This window comes from Littorina saxatilis, linkage group LG9 (assembly GCF_037325665.1).
Source record: "Littorina saxatilis isolate snail1 linkage group LG9, US_GU_Lsax_2.0, whole genome shotgun sequence".
NCBI lineage: Eukaryota > Metazoa > Mollusca > Gastropoda > Littorinimorpha > Littorinidae > Littorina > Littorina saxatilis.
In genome coordinates, this window is record NC_090253.1 from 2,515,508 (window position 1) to 2,532,037 (window position 16,530).

The following is a 16,530-nucleotide window of genomic DNA, read 5'->3' on the forward strand; positions in this document are numbered from 1 at the left end:
GTTGGCGCTAGACCGAACTTTTAAAATATAAATAATAATATTTATTGTTTTTACAATTGGGCAATGTGTATTAAATAAACATAGACCGGGAATCGAGATGAGGGTAGTGCTTTGAAATATTTGTGACTGGGAGGTTTGGGGGTGTCCGTGTGTGTGCGCACGCGTGTGTGTGTGTGTGTGTGCGTGTGCAACAATTCCAAGAAAAGAATCGGGTAGATCTTTACGAAACTTTTATTTTTTTCGATAACTGTTTTTGATGACGTCGTATCCGGCTTTTTGCAAATGATAAGACCGCACTGTGGTAACATCATTTTACTCACATTTCTTGAAATTTTGGTCAAGCTATCTTCAGCGAAGCCCGGAACTATTGGATTGCATTTCAGCTTGGAAGCTTAAAAATGTCAAAATTCGAATTGAAATTAAGTAGAAGTGCAATGCCAAGACACTGCATACCCTCAGCGAAGGACATCTCTCTCTCTCTTAAATACACTTACACACACTCACGCACGTGCACACACACACGTTTCTCTCTCAAAAACAGGCAGACAGACCCAAACACAGAACCACACAACTATACGCACACCCCCATAAGCATGTACGCACACTCACACATGCTAACACACACATACCCCCCCACACATAGAAGCATCCTCACCTCTCTCTCCCTGAGAAAGTCTCTCTAGTTTCAGTGTCAATTCATACCAACATACACATGCACGCACACGCAATCATTTCCAATTAACATTTTCAGAACCTTGACATTAACATTCATCACTTTTAATTACAAATATCACGTCAGGTCAAGCACTTGTCACCTGGTTCACAAGAACCAAGAGTCAGAACTTGCGTACAAGTTATTTAAAAACATTGTCCATTCAAGTATCAAATAACATTATCCAGACCTGGGAACCCCTGTTTTGCACTTAAAGTATTCTCAAACAAACTTGGTGTATTTTCAGAAAAATGAGCGTACTCCACACAGCATATGAACATCCATGATTAAAGCATGCTTCACACGCGTCCGTCACACCATTAATTAAGTTTACCTATACATTTAAAACAAATGCTTTTTTTCAATGTTAACTGACAAAAACCGTAATCATGTGTCAAAATACTGGATCGGCTTTGAGATGGGCTTGTGAAGAAATTTAGTCTAGGTGTTTCTGGTCGTATTTTTTTTCCACTGACCGTACTGATCGTATTCTCGACAATCATGCGTACAAAATACGGCGACATCGTATGGGTTCCCAGGTGTGATTATCTGCCAGTACATTCTTTATGGAAAATCTCACACTCACACTGACACATTCCAGTAACATTTCACTTTGTAACCTGCAGTCAAAAGAAAAAGTGAGCATAAAACAAGCAGACTCCAACAGCGAACTTGCACTGACAGAGCAAGTTAATTACATGCAACACAAAGTATAAAGAAAATAATCCATGAACTGTTTCACTTATACTTTCCACACAAGGTTGAATACTTCTTGCAGCATAGCATATTATTTGTTTTGTTTTAACTCCGATTTTTTTTTCTTCAAGTCTCACACCACACACAAGATACTGAAATCCCTCGCATAACTTTCCTGCACCTACATAAACAAAATATTTTTCAATTCAGGCAATGTAGGTACATTTATGTACAAATGTGAAACATTCACATCATGCAGTCAAAACTCGCCACTTTTACATGGTATACACAGAAATGATACAGTACCCACTTCCAAATCTCATCTTCTGCACACATTCACCACCCACAATTAGATCAACAGCAGCAGTTACCAACGCTAATGCAAGTCTCAAGTTAATGCACATCTGCAACACTGTAAACTGATATGCCACCTATCATAAATTCTCAGAAATAACACATACATACAACAACCCAGCCAATTTCAATCCTTCCCCTGTCACACAAAAAACACGCCCTCATTTAGAAAAATAATAAACTAATCAGGTATGATATGGCACCATTTTCCTGTGTGACCACAACATTTCAGAAACTGAAACTGTGATTGTGAAGTACATTTACTTGTGAAGTTGCATCCACACAGGTTGTAGTACTTCAGGGTGGTTTTTTCCCCATCAATAGATCAACAATTATCAGGTAAATCCTAAACCTCTTAAAACATTCAGATCTGCAAGTGAAAACATTTCTGAGAGCCCCCATGTTTTTATGTACCAAAATTAGGTACCCTCTATTTTAAACACACACATTGTCAAGTTGTTATACACTTGGATTTCTGCTCGATTCTCTCTCACACACACAATGACTATGCATACACCATGCATACACTACCGGAACTTGTACAACAGATAATGGACACATCTAGGTGCAAAGTCTACATCACAGTAATTTTTTTTCAATTTGCACAACGCGAAAGACAATAGATTATGACAACCTTGTGCAATACGCACTAAGGTATCTCTCTCCTCTTCCTCACTGAGTCACTCTCTCACACACACACTCTCTCCAAACATCAACAGACCAGTTTACCCTAAACCCGAGGCAAGAGTACTTTCCCAAAAAGTTGGGTGTATTTTTCAAAAAGTTGGTGTACTTTGCAAGCAAAGCCATATGGGGTATGGAAAATGTACGCGTGGGTGCAAACTTGTTTGTGTAAGAATAGCATTTATCCTACATACGTGAGAGAGACACCCGTGAGATAATAATCGTTTAAATCACAGGTGTGTATATCATGTAAATGAGGTCATGTCAAGCAAGTCTGGCAGGGACCTGTTTTTCCACTGCTTATGATGCCAAAGTCACCGAGACAAACGTCATTATAGAAACAGAAATTGCGCTCGCTAATTACCCTCGATGAATCTTTAGAACTAACACATCACGCCACACTTTCAGAGTGACGTTTCTTAGCTCTGACGTAATAAGATTGCACGAGGCTTTAGAAGAGATCGAGGTTCCAAAACAAGTGCCTCGACTGCAGGACATTTTCAGTAAAATACACGTAAGTACAGTATGTAGGATAAACAGAATACTACATGGCTTGCTGTTTCGTACCAGATTTACACTCGTTGCTTTTTCAAATAGTGAACAGCTCGCTTTCGCTCACAGTTCAATATTTTTAAAAAAAACTTGTGTAAATCTGGTACGACACAGCAAGCAATGTATTATTCTCTATGTCTTGTTAACACCTTCACAATTTAACTCCTTCCAATACAACAGGAATAAAACAATTTTATTTACCTGTCAGTTTATAGCATTCTTTCTTTATTTGGTGTTTAACATCGTTTTCAACCACGAAGGTTATATCGCGACGAGTTTATACAGGCATGGTACTGAAGGAATGGCAGTTTCAGCTGAAATAAAGCCGGGGGTCCAGGGGGCCACTTAGGCCCCCTGGCGGGGTCAAGGGGCAGCGACTTTTTACTAATTCAAATGTGTTTAGTGCCCTCTCCTTGAAGCTGAGAGGGATATAAGTGAAAGATAACAAGGCTTGAGTAAGAAAAAATAAATATCTCAAGTGAATGGGCGGATTTTTTTTTTTTTAATTTTTTTAATTTTTTTATAATTTTTTTTAATTTTTGTAAAAAAAAAATTTTTCGGCGGATTTCCGCCGATCGGCGGAAGAGTACCATGCCTGTTATAGCATTATAACCAATCAATCAATCAATCAATCAATCAATATGAGGCTTATATCGCGCGTATTCCGTGGGTACAGTTCTAAGCGCAGGGATTTATTTATTTATTTATTTATTTTTTTTCAAACAGATTGATAATGAAAAGATGAAGTTCGTGAAATAACATCTGCGGTTGACAGTGGCAAGTTCATTTCACAATCATCTCAGAAAACATTGCTTTAGCGCGGACTACAGCCTTTTCTTCTGGCAGGATTTGCTTTGCGGGAATGAACTTCATAATTCCTTGGCAGCTTTCAGCGGATTATTTTGCAGCAACCTTGTCCAGGTGAGTTTTAGAACTGCAGTGTCGTTCGATGTCATATTTCCCAGAATGGGCAACGGAGAAATCTGATTTACAATACTTGCAGTGTGCATGACTTTTTCCCACAGTAGACTCACAATTTCTGGCTCTTTCTTATATTTCTCGAAGAAAATCTGCTGCTTCTGCTGTTTAGACTTTGTACAGTCATCCGAAACTGGCACATTTTTCCGCTTCATTTTGCCACGATTGTCCAGACGATCGCACGTGCCAACAACTGAACAAGGTTTCCACAGCTGAAGACTCGCTGTCATGGTTATCCCCCTTCGACCGAAACCAGTATCAGTTGTACCATTCCGTAATCAGCACACCAACACCGGAAAATGTATTCTAGACTTTTTCTTAGGCGTATTTTGTGAGTGTGTCGCGTATTTGCGTACCGATAATAATTTGGCGTACAAAATACGCCCAAATTGTACTGGTAAACAGGTCTGCATCAACCATTAGAAACACACAACTGAACAAAATCACACATACTAAATGAAATAAAGGATCGATCAGCAACACAAGGTGTGCTCCTACCATTCAGAAGGCACATGTTCACACCCGAGTTCCATGTCCACCAGTGTCCCTGGCCAACACAAGCACAGCGTCCGACTAACCACGGGTCTACAGTGCGTAAAAGCAAAGTTTCTTTTCTCCCCAGTATCTATGCTACTGCAGCTTGTAAAGCTTGGACATGTGTTTACACTGGGATCCACAAGGCAGAGCAAAGAATGGATCCACAAGGCAGAGCAAAGAATGGATCCACAGTGGGGGAAAAACGGGTTACTTTTCTCCCCAAAATCTCAGGCACGGCAACTGCTTGGACATCCTTTTTACCTGTGACCCACACAGCAGAGCAAAGCATGTGTGAAAATACTCAATGACTCTTCTCCATAGGTCTCCATAGGTCTATGCTTCAATAACTCAGCGAGCCAGGACATCTTTTCTTCACTCAAACCTGTACAACAGCGCATAGCAAGGATCCGAAGTTGGAGTGAAAAACTTCCCAAAATCCCAGCTACTGTTACTGACTGAGTTTTGCACCAGGATCCACACAGCTGCACGAAAGTCTGTACTTATTTTAACTCAAAACCTTGACAACAGCTGCACCAAAGTCCATATTGTAACGACTGAAAACCACGACAACAATCACACTTGAAATGTTCCCCCGGCCCCGCTCAGCCGAGAGGCTGGTACATAGTGCTGCTGTAGCCCAAGCCGCTGCCCCTGGCCAAGTGTGTGTAGACACGAGCACTGTCGTAGGATTTGGACAAGTCTTCCAACAGGTGGTCCTGTCTCTCGGCCTCCTGCTCCACCTCCTGCGGCGCCTGCTCTGGGCTCTTCTGGTGATGCTTCTTGACGCCCAAGAGACGTGAGAACTTTTCTGCCTGTGCCTGGTCTGCCCCGGGGAGCACGGCCTTGGTGCTGAACTGGTTGGTCTTCACCTCAACCTCCTGCTGAAGACACAAGATATCACCATGAGAACTGGGATACATAGCAAAGTCTCAAACTTACAAATATAGGTGCCAAAAACACTCGACACATTCTGCTTCTGAGTTTCAGGAACTTCTCTCTAGTTGTACATTTAAAGCTCACAAAAATGTTTGATATTGGCCAACATTTATGTTTCACATTTGTGAGGTATATATTTGCAACCCCTACCATTCCTTGACAGAGGGAAAAATTAAGGCCTTTTACTTGTCTATCAGAAGCAATATGACACTGAGATGAACACCCTCTATTGTTTGTGCACAATGCACTTGTTCAAAACATATCCAACCTCTTGCTCTCTTGTGCAAGCATTACAAGTAGCCCCTCTCACAAACCCATTCAACATCCCACCCTTCTCTTGTCTCCCCTCTCACAAACCCATTCAACATCCCACCCTTCTCTTGTCTCCCCTCTCACAAACCCATTCAACATCCCACCCTTCTCTTGTCTCCCCTCTCACAAACCCATTCAACATCCCACCCTTCTCTTGTCTCCCCTCTCACAAACCCATTCAACATCCCCCCCTTCTCTTGTCTCCCCTCTCACAAACCCATTCAACATCCCACCCTTCTCTTGTCTCCCCTCTCACAAACCCATTCAACATCCCACCCTTCTCTTGTCTAAGGACATGATTACAGGAAGAGAACAGATGCAAAATATCCATGAACAGAGCAGTATCCACATAACTTATTTCTGTGTTTACTAGTACTACACAAAAGTTTCTGCCTGAATCTGTATACTCTGAAAACAAAAATGCCACAGAAAAAGAGTTATACTTTAGCCATGAAAAAAGGTGTACATACACTCACCGCCTTTTTCTTAAACAATGTCTTTCTCTTCTTCTCCCTCTCCGCCCACTCTTTCACGTTGAAGTTGACCTCATTGTAGTACTCGGGCACCTTCACGCCCGTCTCCGCCTCCACCTGATCACAATGAGAAGACACAAATAAAGAATCATGTAACATGAAATAATAGGAGGACAACCATAACTGCTTATACACAATAAAAAGACTTGGACAAAACTTAACATTGTGTGGACAAATCACGAATGTATTAAAACAAGAAATGCAAATGCTTTCACGACTCCCCTTCAACATGTCCCGTTGCAGTGGACCCAAACCCCACACACACCACAACACTGCTGTCCTAAGACTCCCCTTCAACATGTCCCGTTGCAGTGGACCCAAACCCCACACACACCACAACACTGCTGTCCTAAGACTCCCCTTCAACATGTCCCGCTGCAGTGGACCCAAACCCCACACACACCACAACACTGCTGTCCTAAGACTCCCCTTCAACATGTCCCGTTGCAGTGGACCCAAACCCCACACACACCACAACACTGCTGTCCTAAGACTCCCCTTCAACATGTCCCGTTGCAGTGGACCCAAACCCCACACACACCACAACACTGCTGTCCTAAGACTCCCCTTCAACATGTCCCGTTGCAGTGGACCCAAACCCCACACACACCACAACACTGCTGTCCTAAGACTCCCCTTCAACATGTCCCGTTGCAGTGGACCCAAACCCCACACACACCACAACACTGCTCAGTCCTAAGACTCGTCTGATTACTCCAGTCAGTCAACTTTATTTCCAAACCATGTGTACTAATTTCCAGTACATGTACTCACATCACACAGATCCTTCCACACAGAAACTTCCACAGAAGCCTCAATATCACAACATCAACCAACCTGTTCTCGTGTTCTGCCGGTGGCCTGGAGAATGGCGCGCTGGTTGATGACCATCTGTTGCTGTGTGAGGCCGCCGGGCAGGGTCTGACCCGCCATCTTCTGGGCCATCTGCATCTGGTTGAGGATGGCGGAGGTCATGCCGCCCATGTTGGCCCCCAGTCCTGCCGAGGACGTGGCCACGTTGCTCCTCAACAGGGGGGTCACCACTGTAGCCATGTTAGGGTTGGCTGAAAACACGCACAGAACTGGGTGCACAACATGTTTACTTCAACAACACACTCTCGCACAACTATGCAACGCATGTTGATTTCAAAACACTCTACTAAAAGCAAGCATTGATGGGTGAATGACTGTTGTACCAAGTCAGAAAACTGCATGGGTGAATGACTGTTGGACCAAGTCAGAAAACTACATGGGTGAATGACTGTTGTACCAAGTCAGAAAACTACATGGGTGAATGACTGTTGTACCAAGTCAGAAAACTACATGGGTGAATGACTGTTGTACCAAGTCAGAAAACGACATGGGTGAATGACTGTTGTACCAAGTCAGAAAACTACATGGGTGAATGACTGTTGTACCAAGTCAGAAAACTACATGGGTGAATGACTGTTGTACCAAGTCAGAAAACGACATGGGTGAATGACTGTTGTACCAAGTTAGAAAACTACATGGGTGAATGACTGTTGTACCAAGTCAGAAAACTACATGGGTGAATAACTGTTGTACCAAGTCAGAAAACTACATGGGTGCATATGGGGTCCGAAAGCTCTGCTTGAACTTTCCTGGACTCTTGCTTCAGACCTGATTCTTTTTATATTTAGTCAAGTTTTGACTAAATATTTTAACATCGAGGGGGAATCGAAACGAGGGTCGTGGTGTATGTGCGTGTGTCTGTGTGTCTGTGTGTGTGTGTGTGTGTGTGTAGAGCGATTCAGACTAAACTACTGGACCGATCTTTATGAAATTTGACATGAGAGTTCCTGGGTATGAAATCCCCGAACGTTTTTTTCATTTTTTTTTGATAAATGTCTTTGATGACGTCATATCCGGCTTTTCGTGAAAGTTGAGGCGGCACTGTCACGCCCTCATTTTTCAACCAAATTGGTTGAAATTTTGGTCAAGTAATCTTCGACGAAGCCCGGGGTTCGGTATTGCATTTCAGCTTGGTGGCTTAAAAATTAATTAATGACTTTGGTCATTAAAAATCTGAAAATTGTAAAAAAAAAATAAAAATTTATAAAACGATCCAACTTTACGTTTATCTTATTCTCCATCATTTGCTGATTCCAAAAACATATAAATATGTTATATTCGGATTAAAAACAAGCTCTGAAAATTAAATATATAAAAATTATTATCAACATTAAATTGTCCAAATCAATTTAAAAACACTTTCATCTTATTCCTTGTCGGTTCCTGATTCCAAAAACATATAGATATATGTTTGGATTAAAAACACGCTCAGAAAGCTAAAACGAAGAGAGGTACAGAAAAGCGTGCTATGCAGCATAGCGTAACCACTACCGCGCTAAATGGCATTGCGTTCAGTTTCATTCTGTGAGTTCGACAGCTACTTGACTAAATATTGTATTTTCGCCTTTCGCGACTTGTTTCTTTTCTGACACACTGCTGCTTGAACAGCTATCAAAAGCCCAAATCCTGCGTACAGCATAGCCACATACAGCCCTGAACCAAGCTGAATGTAAATATGTCATAATCATCCAAAGGTCAGCTGCACAGACATTCTACCCCCAGAAGTTTAAAACTAGAAGTCTTCATTTGCTAGCCTAAAATTCCACACATCAACATGCTTTTGTGTGATTTTCTTTTTAACCGTTTATATATGTCACAGTATGTAAATTTGAGCTTCGATTTGTGCACTTTGTCACCAGTTCCCACCTCATTTTTGCATATTCTGAACTACGAGATGTATGTCAAAAACTCATAGTTAGCTCTGGCAAAATCAGTTGTAATAAAACCAGGCACAGAGTATTCTCCTAGTTACTTCTCAAAACTGGTCAACATTGATGCTAAACACACAAATCAGAGAACAAGAACTACAGATAAAAGCTAACTACAGAACCAAAGCAAAACTGTGTCTAGTCTTACCAGAGACGGCAGTCTGAATGGCGCTGCAGTTGTGAATAAACTCTTGCCTCAGCTGTTCTTTGAAGCCGTTGGGGTTGCCTCTCCCTCGGCCAAACACTGTCCTGTACCCTGGAGGCCTGACACCACCCGGTACTTCCACTTTCCCATCTTTCTTCACCGGAGGGCTGCGACTTCTGCTTCTGTAGACCTTCTCTGGACGAGTCTTCTTGTGGTCAGGGGACCGAGACCGACGGTGACGTCTGTGACCGGAAGGGTGTCCGCGTCGTCGACGATGAGCGTCACGCGAACCGCTGCGTTTGCGTCTGTGGCCTTCTCTGCGCCTGCGATCCTTGGACGAGCGTCTCCTGGAGTGGCGGTCCTTGGAAGGGGAGCCAGATCGGTGCCCTGGCTTTCTCTGCAACAGACAAAATGGTCAACATTACACAATCCAAAATAACAGCTAAACTGTGAATGACTTCACCATACAGAATTAATACCTTGATGACAGCCTCCAAAATAGAGATTTTTTTATTTTGTACATCCTCATTGCAAACCCATAGGGGCATGTGAGACACCTTCACAGGGGTGGGAGCAACAAATCTGAGCTATACTGACAAATTTTTTGTGTGCTGCAAACTAAACACCAGGCGGCCCACTGCTGACGTTTTGCGAAGCCATTTTCTAAATGGGCGATTTAAATCGTCCACCAAGTTCATCCAGTCGTTCCTCCACTTGTTTTTATGTAAGCTCTGGTCGATCTTTCGTGTCTTCGACTCATCGGTAATTAGCTCCACCTAAATAAGTAAACCGAGCTCGCGATGTCTAGGTTTCATTCGAGACAAAAATGGCGGACGGCATGTTATTTCCGGAAGTATCTTCAGTTTTATGGATCGGAAATTGCGCGAACCGAAACACGGAAACCGATATAGACGCGATTAGGATTCAGGTTTTTTCCCTCACTTTTTTGTTGTTGAAATTTTTGCTATACGGAATTCCGTAATTATACGGAACTACTCCCACCCCTGCCTTCAATATATTCAAACAAAACCTGAAAAAATGTCACAGGGCCTCACATCCACGTCGGACATATGAGGATATTTTTTTCAAATGTCCTATACATTTTTCATGCAGGAGGACAAATGTCCTATTGTTTTTGTCACAAAGTGGTCAATGTCCGATTATGCTATCATTTGATCCGGACATCGTCAGTACTTCTCAATTTACAGTAGACAAGTAGTTTGAATGCTAATTTATCGATGTATTGCGAAGCGATGTGTAGCAGACGAAATTAGACACTTTGTGCCTCTAGTACCAAAGAGTTTCCAAGGCTGGCAACTCGGAATGCTCGAAGCCAGTTGAGAGTTGCCTCCCTTCGCGCTTTCCCCGAAAATAACAAACATGCCGCCTAAACGAAAACTGATTCCAGAAAAGGGACAGAAGAAATTACACTTCAAGTCCCTTCCCTCATCATCTGTCAGTAGCACGGAAACTGAGCTTCCTCCAGCCCCAGAGCAGTTAAAGCCCGATCGCCCAGTTGAGAATGTTGATCGCGATAGTCAAACATCGGAGCCGAAGAAAGACACTACCCCCTCCCTCAACCCCACGCATAACTTCCGTCTCAAGCTAGATGCGTGTGTACCTGGAGGGGCCAAAGGATGACATTCACAAGTCACAGTGGGTGGTGAAGGTTGTTGATAAGTGGACATCCACGAGGAAGCGAATGCTCTTCAGCAAAAGAAAGGAACCAGCACAGAAGTTGAAGTTCAGAGACAGAAACACTGCACTGACTCGATGTGATTTATTTTATATTTTCTGTTACCTTTTTGTCAAGAAAAGTATTTTTGTTCTTTTACCCTCGTGCCAAGAAACTAGTCAAGATTAATTATATTTACGTTTTGTTACGGGAAAAAAACTTGCTATTGATTCGTTTTTGTTCAGGACAAATGTCCTATCACTTTTACATTGGCCAGGACATTTGTCCTATGCTACCTCCCATGGATGTGAGGCCCTGATGTCACAACATCTGGGAGAAAGCCCCATCCAAACACACACACTAAACCTAAAATCTCCCCCCTGCACCAACCTCTGGTCTATGATGCCTGCGTCGTCGATCTTTAGAGCGGGAAGTTGAGCGACGGCGTCTGTCTGAGGAACGCCTGTGTCTCCGTTCCTTGGAGTGTGAACGAGATCGTCTTCTGGACGGGGCCTGCCAACACACAAGTTAAGGAGTTCTCCTGTATAAATATGCTGTCAGGACATGTTCATCTCTCTACACTACACCCTCTCATCTAAACCAGTGTCACTGACATCATTGAAACTTGGTCACAACCGTCTTGTTCTCAAAATCAGATGTTTCCAAATAAGTAATCCAAAGGCCAATTTTCTGTGACTGGCAAAAGGGAGCCTGGGAAACTATGTAGAATGAAAGAGCTTTGTTGCCAAATACACGGCTCAAAACTTTTGAATTCAACTATGGGAAATCGACCAACTCTGTTTAAGGATAACAGATCACTATCTAGTTATTCCTTTTTACAGTTCTTACATTACGGTTTTATCAAACTAATAAAAAGCAGTATAAAATAGCCACCTGCAAAGTAAACACTAACGACATGTCCATATGAATGCATCAAAATCCAACAGCAATCAAAAACTGTTTTCTCAATTTAAACACATTTGTGAGAACTCAAGCAGTTACTCAGCATACACAAATCTTGTCACTTTTTTCAACACGCTTCACTAGAATCACAGGTTGACGGAGGAAACAAGAGCAATCGAGTTACTCACCCATCATTACCACAAGGTAATGATTATAAAACATATATCACGTGATTCCGACGCTCTCCATCCATGCTTGTCCCTCTCAAACCCGTGCAGTCTCCGACCCAAGCCCGCCCACTTCCCTTTCGTCACCCCTCCCCCTTATCAAAATGACACAGCAACTGTGTCATCTGCCATTGGCAAACCAGCAGAGAAATGCAGAAATGACATGCTGCTTACAGAATTGAAGCTGACTTCCAAAAGCATGACCAGACTTTGGTTTTCAATTTGTTGTTAGATCATTACATTTCATTGCGATCACACAACAGTCAAACCTACTTCATGTACTAGCGAGGTACAAAAACAAATGGGGAAGAACTAGCACCAATCCAGAGGACAGATACATTGTAGTAAGCAGGCTTGACTGTTCTGTGGTTGACATACAATAGCAAAATGCTTTACATTTCAAAGTGCACGTGACTGTACCTCTCTGCTGGTGGAAAGTAAGCTGTCGGTGCACACAGGCACAAGACCACTTTCCTTTTTTTTTAATTTCCCCCCACAGTAATCATTCACTGGCTCCTGGCCAGCCAATGCCAGACCAAGAAAAATCTTACAAAACTAAGTTGCCCCGAGCTAAAGTTTCGGGCCCAGCAGAGCGGGTGTCTGGGCCATCAGACGAACAACCTGAGATGCGAAGATCGAGAGCTCAGCCTCCAGAGATGATCCACTCCGCTTCAGAGCGTCCAAGGGAGGACAGCTTGTGTGTGTGATTCTGAAGTCGCCACTAGTTGGTGAATTGGGCAAAACAACAAGAAAATAGTTGAGGCAAAAAGTAGGATTATACCAGCCCACTTGGGTCACAAAACCAAGAGGGTATGGAAAAAAAGATAACTGGACACCAGTTGTTTCTGTACAATTTTTAGGACCGTTAAAACAAAAAAAAGCGCTTAATACAATTTTAACAGGGAACACTCGGAAATCTAGTAACCCTAAAGAAACTAACAATTAGGAACACATTACACACATGGGACTGCTCAATTCTTCCCTCTACCCTGAAAATCACCTAACCTTTCAACCCTTACAAAGACATAACTTAGACAACTGACTATACCACAACACTGATCAGCTAACAACTCCCCAATTACACCATTTTCCTGTCAGAATAATTTTTCAACAATACCCATTTAGTCCTCCTCCCTGATCTTTTACAAGGCAATATTCTGTTTGCTAGTTTACAAAATAACTGAATACTAAAAGATGCTTAGTTGTTTGTTTGTTCAGTCATACGCCCGATATCATTTATGAAAGGTCAGAAAATAAAGACAGAAGCTCAGAACAACCGTTTTCTCTTATCATTTTTTGTCTTTGGCACTTTTCTTTGTATCATCTAGCACAGACCGAGAAAAAAGAAGGACACAATTATTAACTACCAGTACCCATCCCACTCTCGTCCCGAAAAATAAGTCATTAGACACTGAACACAAAAGCTAAGATGATGGAAAAGGCTTGGGATGTTCTTTTTCTTTGCTAAGTATTTCTTATTCTTTTCTAACCATGAACCCCTTCATCTGCGAAATAAAAGTTTTAGTTTTCACCGTGACGGTTTGTCATGCACACTCCTCTCTTCGCACTCACCTCACCCAACGCGAGCGGCAAAAGGAATTTGCCACCGACAAGCTGCCGTGTTTAGCTCGATCCTGTTTGCCTGTAACACCTATTTTAAACAGCAAGATACGTGTCAGAAAAGGTCACCACTGATGTTTCCACCCCGTTACTCAGGTATACAAGAGCAGGGGTTGCTGGTTTTGTGTGTGTTCTTTCTGAGATCATCCACCTGATGCTCAGTTTTTATATTTCTCTGTCCGCTAGATGCCCTATGGACAAAAATGTACTCCAACCGTTCCCACTATGAATGCCATAAAAAGGCTTTAACATTACCATACAATTAACCAAACAATTCTTCCTGCTTGCACACTGACCCCACTTTTTGTAAAACCCTGCCAATAAGTGATTTTGTGATAGAAACTTTTATCGTTCCGCAAACGCACTTTCAACCCAAACTCCATTTGAGCTTTTGTTCGCGTACACCGTTGCAACACACTGATGGTTGCAACTTGACTCCTGTGTTACCTTCTGAAACCCATGCCATAAAACGCCGTTTTCCGGGGAAAAACAAACAAACAACTGTTCTGACGTCTGTTGTTTCACCAATCCGCTGAAAAGAAGCATTTTGTGCATGTCATGTACAGTACATGGTTGCATAAGACCAAAGAGTCCGGGAATATATACACAAAGTTTTACAAAATGTCATCATTAAAACACAGAATGGGAAGAACAAGACAAGAAACTACAAAAGCGGAGCATTACCTTATGGCTGGTATGGCTGGAGGTGGAAGGTGGACGGCTACCTTGCCGGCTGTCCTTTTCCACGGCTGGTTTAGGCTCAGGTTCTGCTGCTTTGACCGCTTCTTTCTCCTGTTTGCTGTCACCTGCAAACAACCGGCTAAACCAATTCAAAAACAACATCATTAGCATGGAACAAAATGAAATATTTTCCGTGGTGGTACTGGTTCCCTCTATTTAACTTTGTATAAGGCAAAAAAAAATAATAGGTGTGGTTACGGTAACATAGCCAAAAAAAATAGGGTAGGAAGGTAGGCAATCACTTTTTTTTTAAAACTTTTTTTCTAATGTGTACAAATTAAACCTACTTGACAGGGAAATAAGTGTGCGACTCGGGCGCTTTCGCTTTCATTGCGTTTTCTGCACTCGTTTTTTTTGTTTTGTTTTTTTTGTTTGACAAATGTAATAAAAAGTTATAGGATCGGCCCATAAAAATAGGGTAGGTCGGGTTACCGTAACCACACCTATTTTTTTTTTAGGCCTAAGGCACAAAAAAAAAAAATAGGTGTGGTTACGGTAACATAGCCAAAAAAAATAGGGTAGGAAGGTAGGCAATCACTTTTTTTTTTTTTAACTTTTTTTTCTAATGTGTACAAATTAAACCTACTTGACAGGGAAATAAGTGTGCGACTCGGGCGCTTTCGCTTTCATTGCGTTTTCTGCACTCGTTTACTTGTTGTTTGGGGTATTTTTTTGACAAATGTAATAAAAAGTTATAGGGTCGGCCCCAAAAAATAGGGTAGGTCGGGTTACCGTAACCACACCTATTTTTTTTTTAGGCCTAATTAGAATTACGAAACAATGTTCAAAATGTTAGTAACAGTTTACAATGGCCTAGTGATCATGAAGAAGGAACAGTCATCTACAAGCAAAACCTTCAGGATAATGCAGTGTTTCACACTTTTGGCAAGATATTATCTGCAACAAAACTTGCAACACCCTTACAATCTCAAAGTCTAAGCTTCTTATTTAACTAGACACTTCAGAATCAAATTCGGTTGTTTTATGTTTGAATATATCTCATTTGATTTTGTCCAGGATTAAATCCACACAAAAAATTTGCTATTAAACTCTTGATACAATTGATTCAGGAACATTAGCAATTTGCTTGATATTTTTTCTAGTCACCTAGTGGCTAGTACCCCAAAGAAAGGAAGAAAAGTTGCTAACGAGAGCTTTCAGCTGCAGTATAGTACAACAGGTTATCAAATCACTACAGGCGTACAGCAGCAATCGGTCACAGCAATACACACCAGAGGCAGAGGAAGAATCTGAGGAGTAATCGGTTGACTCAGATCCCTTCCGTTTGGTATCTTTTTTTGCCTTCGATTCTTCATCCTCACTCCCACTGTCCTCGCCTGATGAAGACTGGGAACCAGAGCTACTTCCATCAGAGCCTTTACTCTTTGAATTTGAAAGCCATGGCAAGGATGGTGATGTGGTTTCAGGACTTGGAGCTTTGACAGTGCTGGGAGTGGGATTGTCCGTGTGGGTAGAGTCAAACTCCAATGAGTTCATCATCCGTTCATACTCTGCGGTAATGGCGGTGTTGGATTCCTGCACAAAGAACAAATATCTTTGTTATTTCTGTGTGTGTGTGTGTGTGTGTGTGTGTGAACACCCTGCAACAGAAATAACAAGTGCATGCCTCTTAGTAGTCTTACTCTCTACTACTGAACTATAGTAAGTACTACTAGTAGTAGTACTAGTTACTCTAGCCTCTGTGGAAAAGTCTTCAGTGTCATTTTCACACACAATCCCTGGTTACAGAACATTGTAAAACGTAGAGATAAGAACGGTAAATAAGTTATTAGGTTAACCTCTCCATTTCGCTCGGCCTTGGGGGTGCTAGACCCGTCATCGTAGTTTGCAAGCAATTCCATCGTTCAGCAATGGCTGCCACAGTTGGAAAATGTCCAAGGTAATACCCGGATGTTCGACGTCGCACAACGATTAAACTATCGCGTGATTTTGAAGAATCAGACAAAATCAAAAACAGCTACTTTTCTTCATAAAAGAACCACTTGTGAATAAAGACCCATGTTTTACAATCTAAATCTACATGAATATAATGTTATCTGAAGAAAAAGAGAAAAAAAACTGTGATCACGTGACCTTGTTCTAATCCCGATTCAGATTAGGCGG

The 16,530-nt window shown here is 42.0% G+C and overlaps 1 protein-coding gene across 4 annotated transcripts; it reads right to left on the reverse strand.

Moving 5' to 3' along the window:
• Positions 1 to 761: 761 nt before the first annotated feature.
• LOC138975065 (arginine/serine-rich coiled-coil protein 2-like) lies at positions 762 to 16,307 on the reverse strand. 4 transcript variants are annotated; one of them, XM_070347717.1, is made up of 8 exons: positions 16,206 to 16,307; positions 15,639 to 15,942; positions 14,350 to 14,471; positions 11,306 to 11,428; positions 9,244 to 9,637; positions 7,132 to 7,358; positions 6,238 to 6,351; positions 762 to 5,391 (listed from the first exon to the last, which is right to left on the reverse strand). In XM_070347717.1, the coding sequence occupies exons 1-8, from the start codon at positions 16,266 to 16,268 to the stop codon at positions 5,116 to 5,118; spliced, it is 1,623 nt and encodes a 540-aa protein (XP_070203818.1). In that variant the 5' UTR covers positions 16,269 to 16,307; the 3' UTR covers positions 762 to 5,115. The 4 variants fall into 4 exon arrangements, with proteins under 4 accessions (XP_070203818.1, XP_070203817.1, XP_070203816.1 ...); XM_070347716.1 differs by having other exon boundaries at positions 762 to 5,394; XM_070347715.1 differs by having other exon boundaries at positions 6,232 to 6,351.
• Between the last annotated feature and the right edge of the window lie 223 nt (positions 16,308 to 16,530).

Coding starts and splice junctions, on each gene's coding strand:
- LOC138975065 (XM_070347714.1), bottom strand. CDS start 16,268: ATGGAATTGCTTGCAAACTACGATGACGGGTCTAGCACCCCCAAGGCC. Junction 14,472..15,638: donor AGATTCTTCCTCTGCCTCTG/GTGTGTATTGCT, acceptor GGTTGTTTGCAG/GTGACAGCAAACAGGAGAAA. Junction 11,429..14,349: donor CCAGCCATACCAGCCATAAG/GTAATGCTCCGC, acceptor GTGTGTTGGCAG/GCCCCGTCCAGAAGACGATC.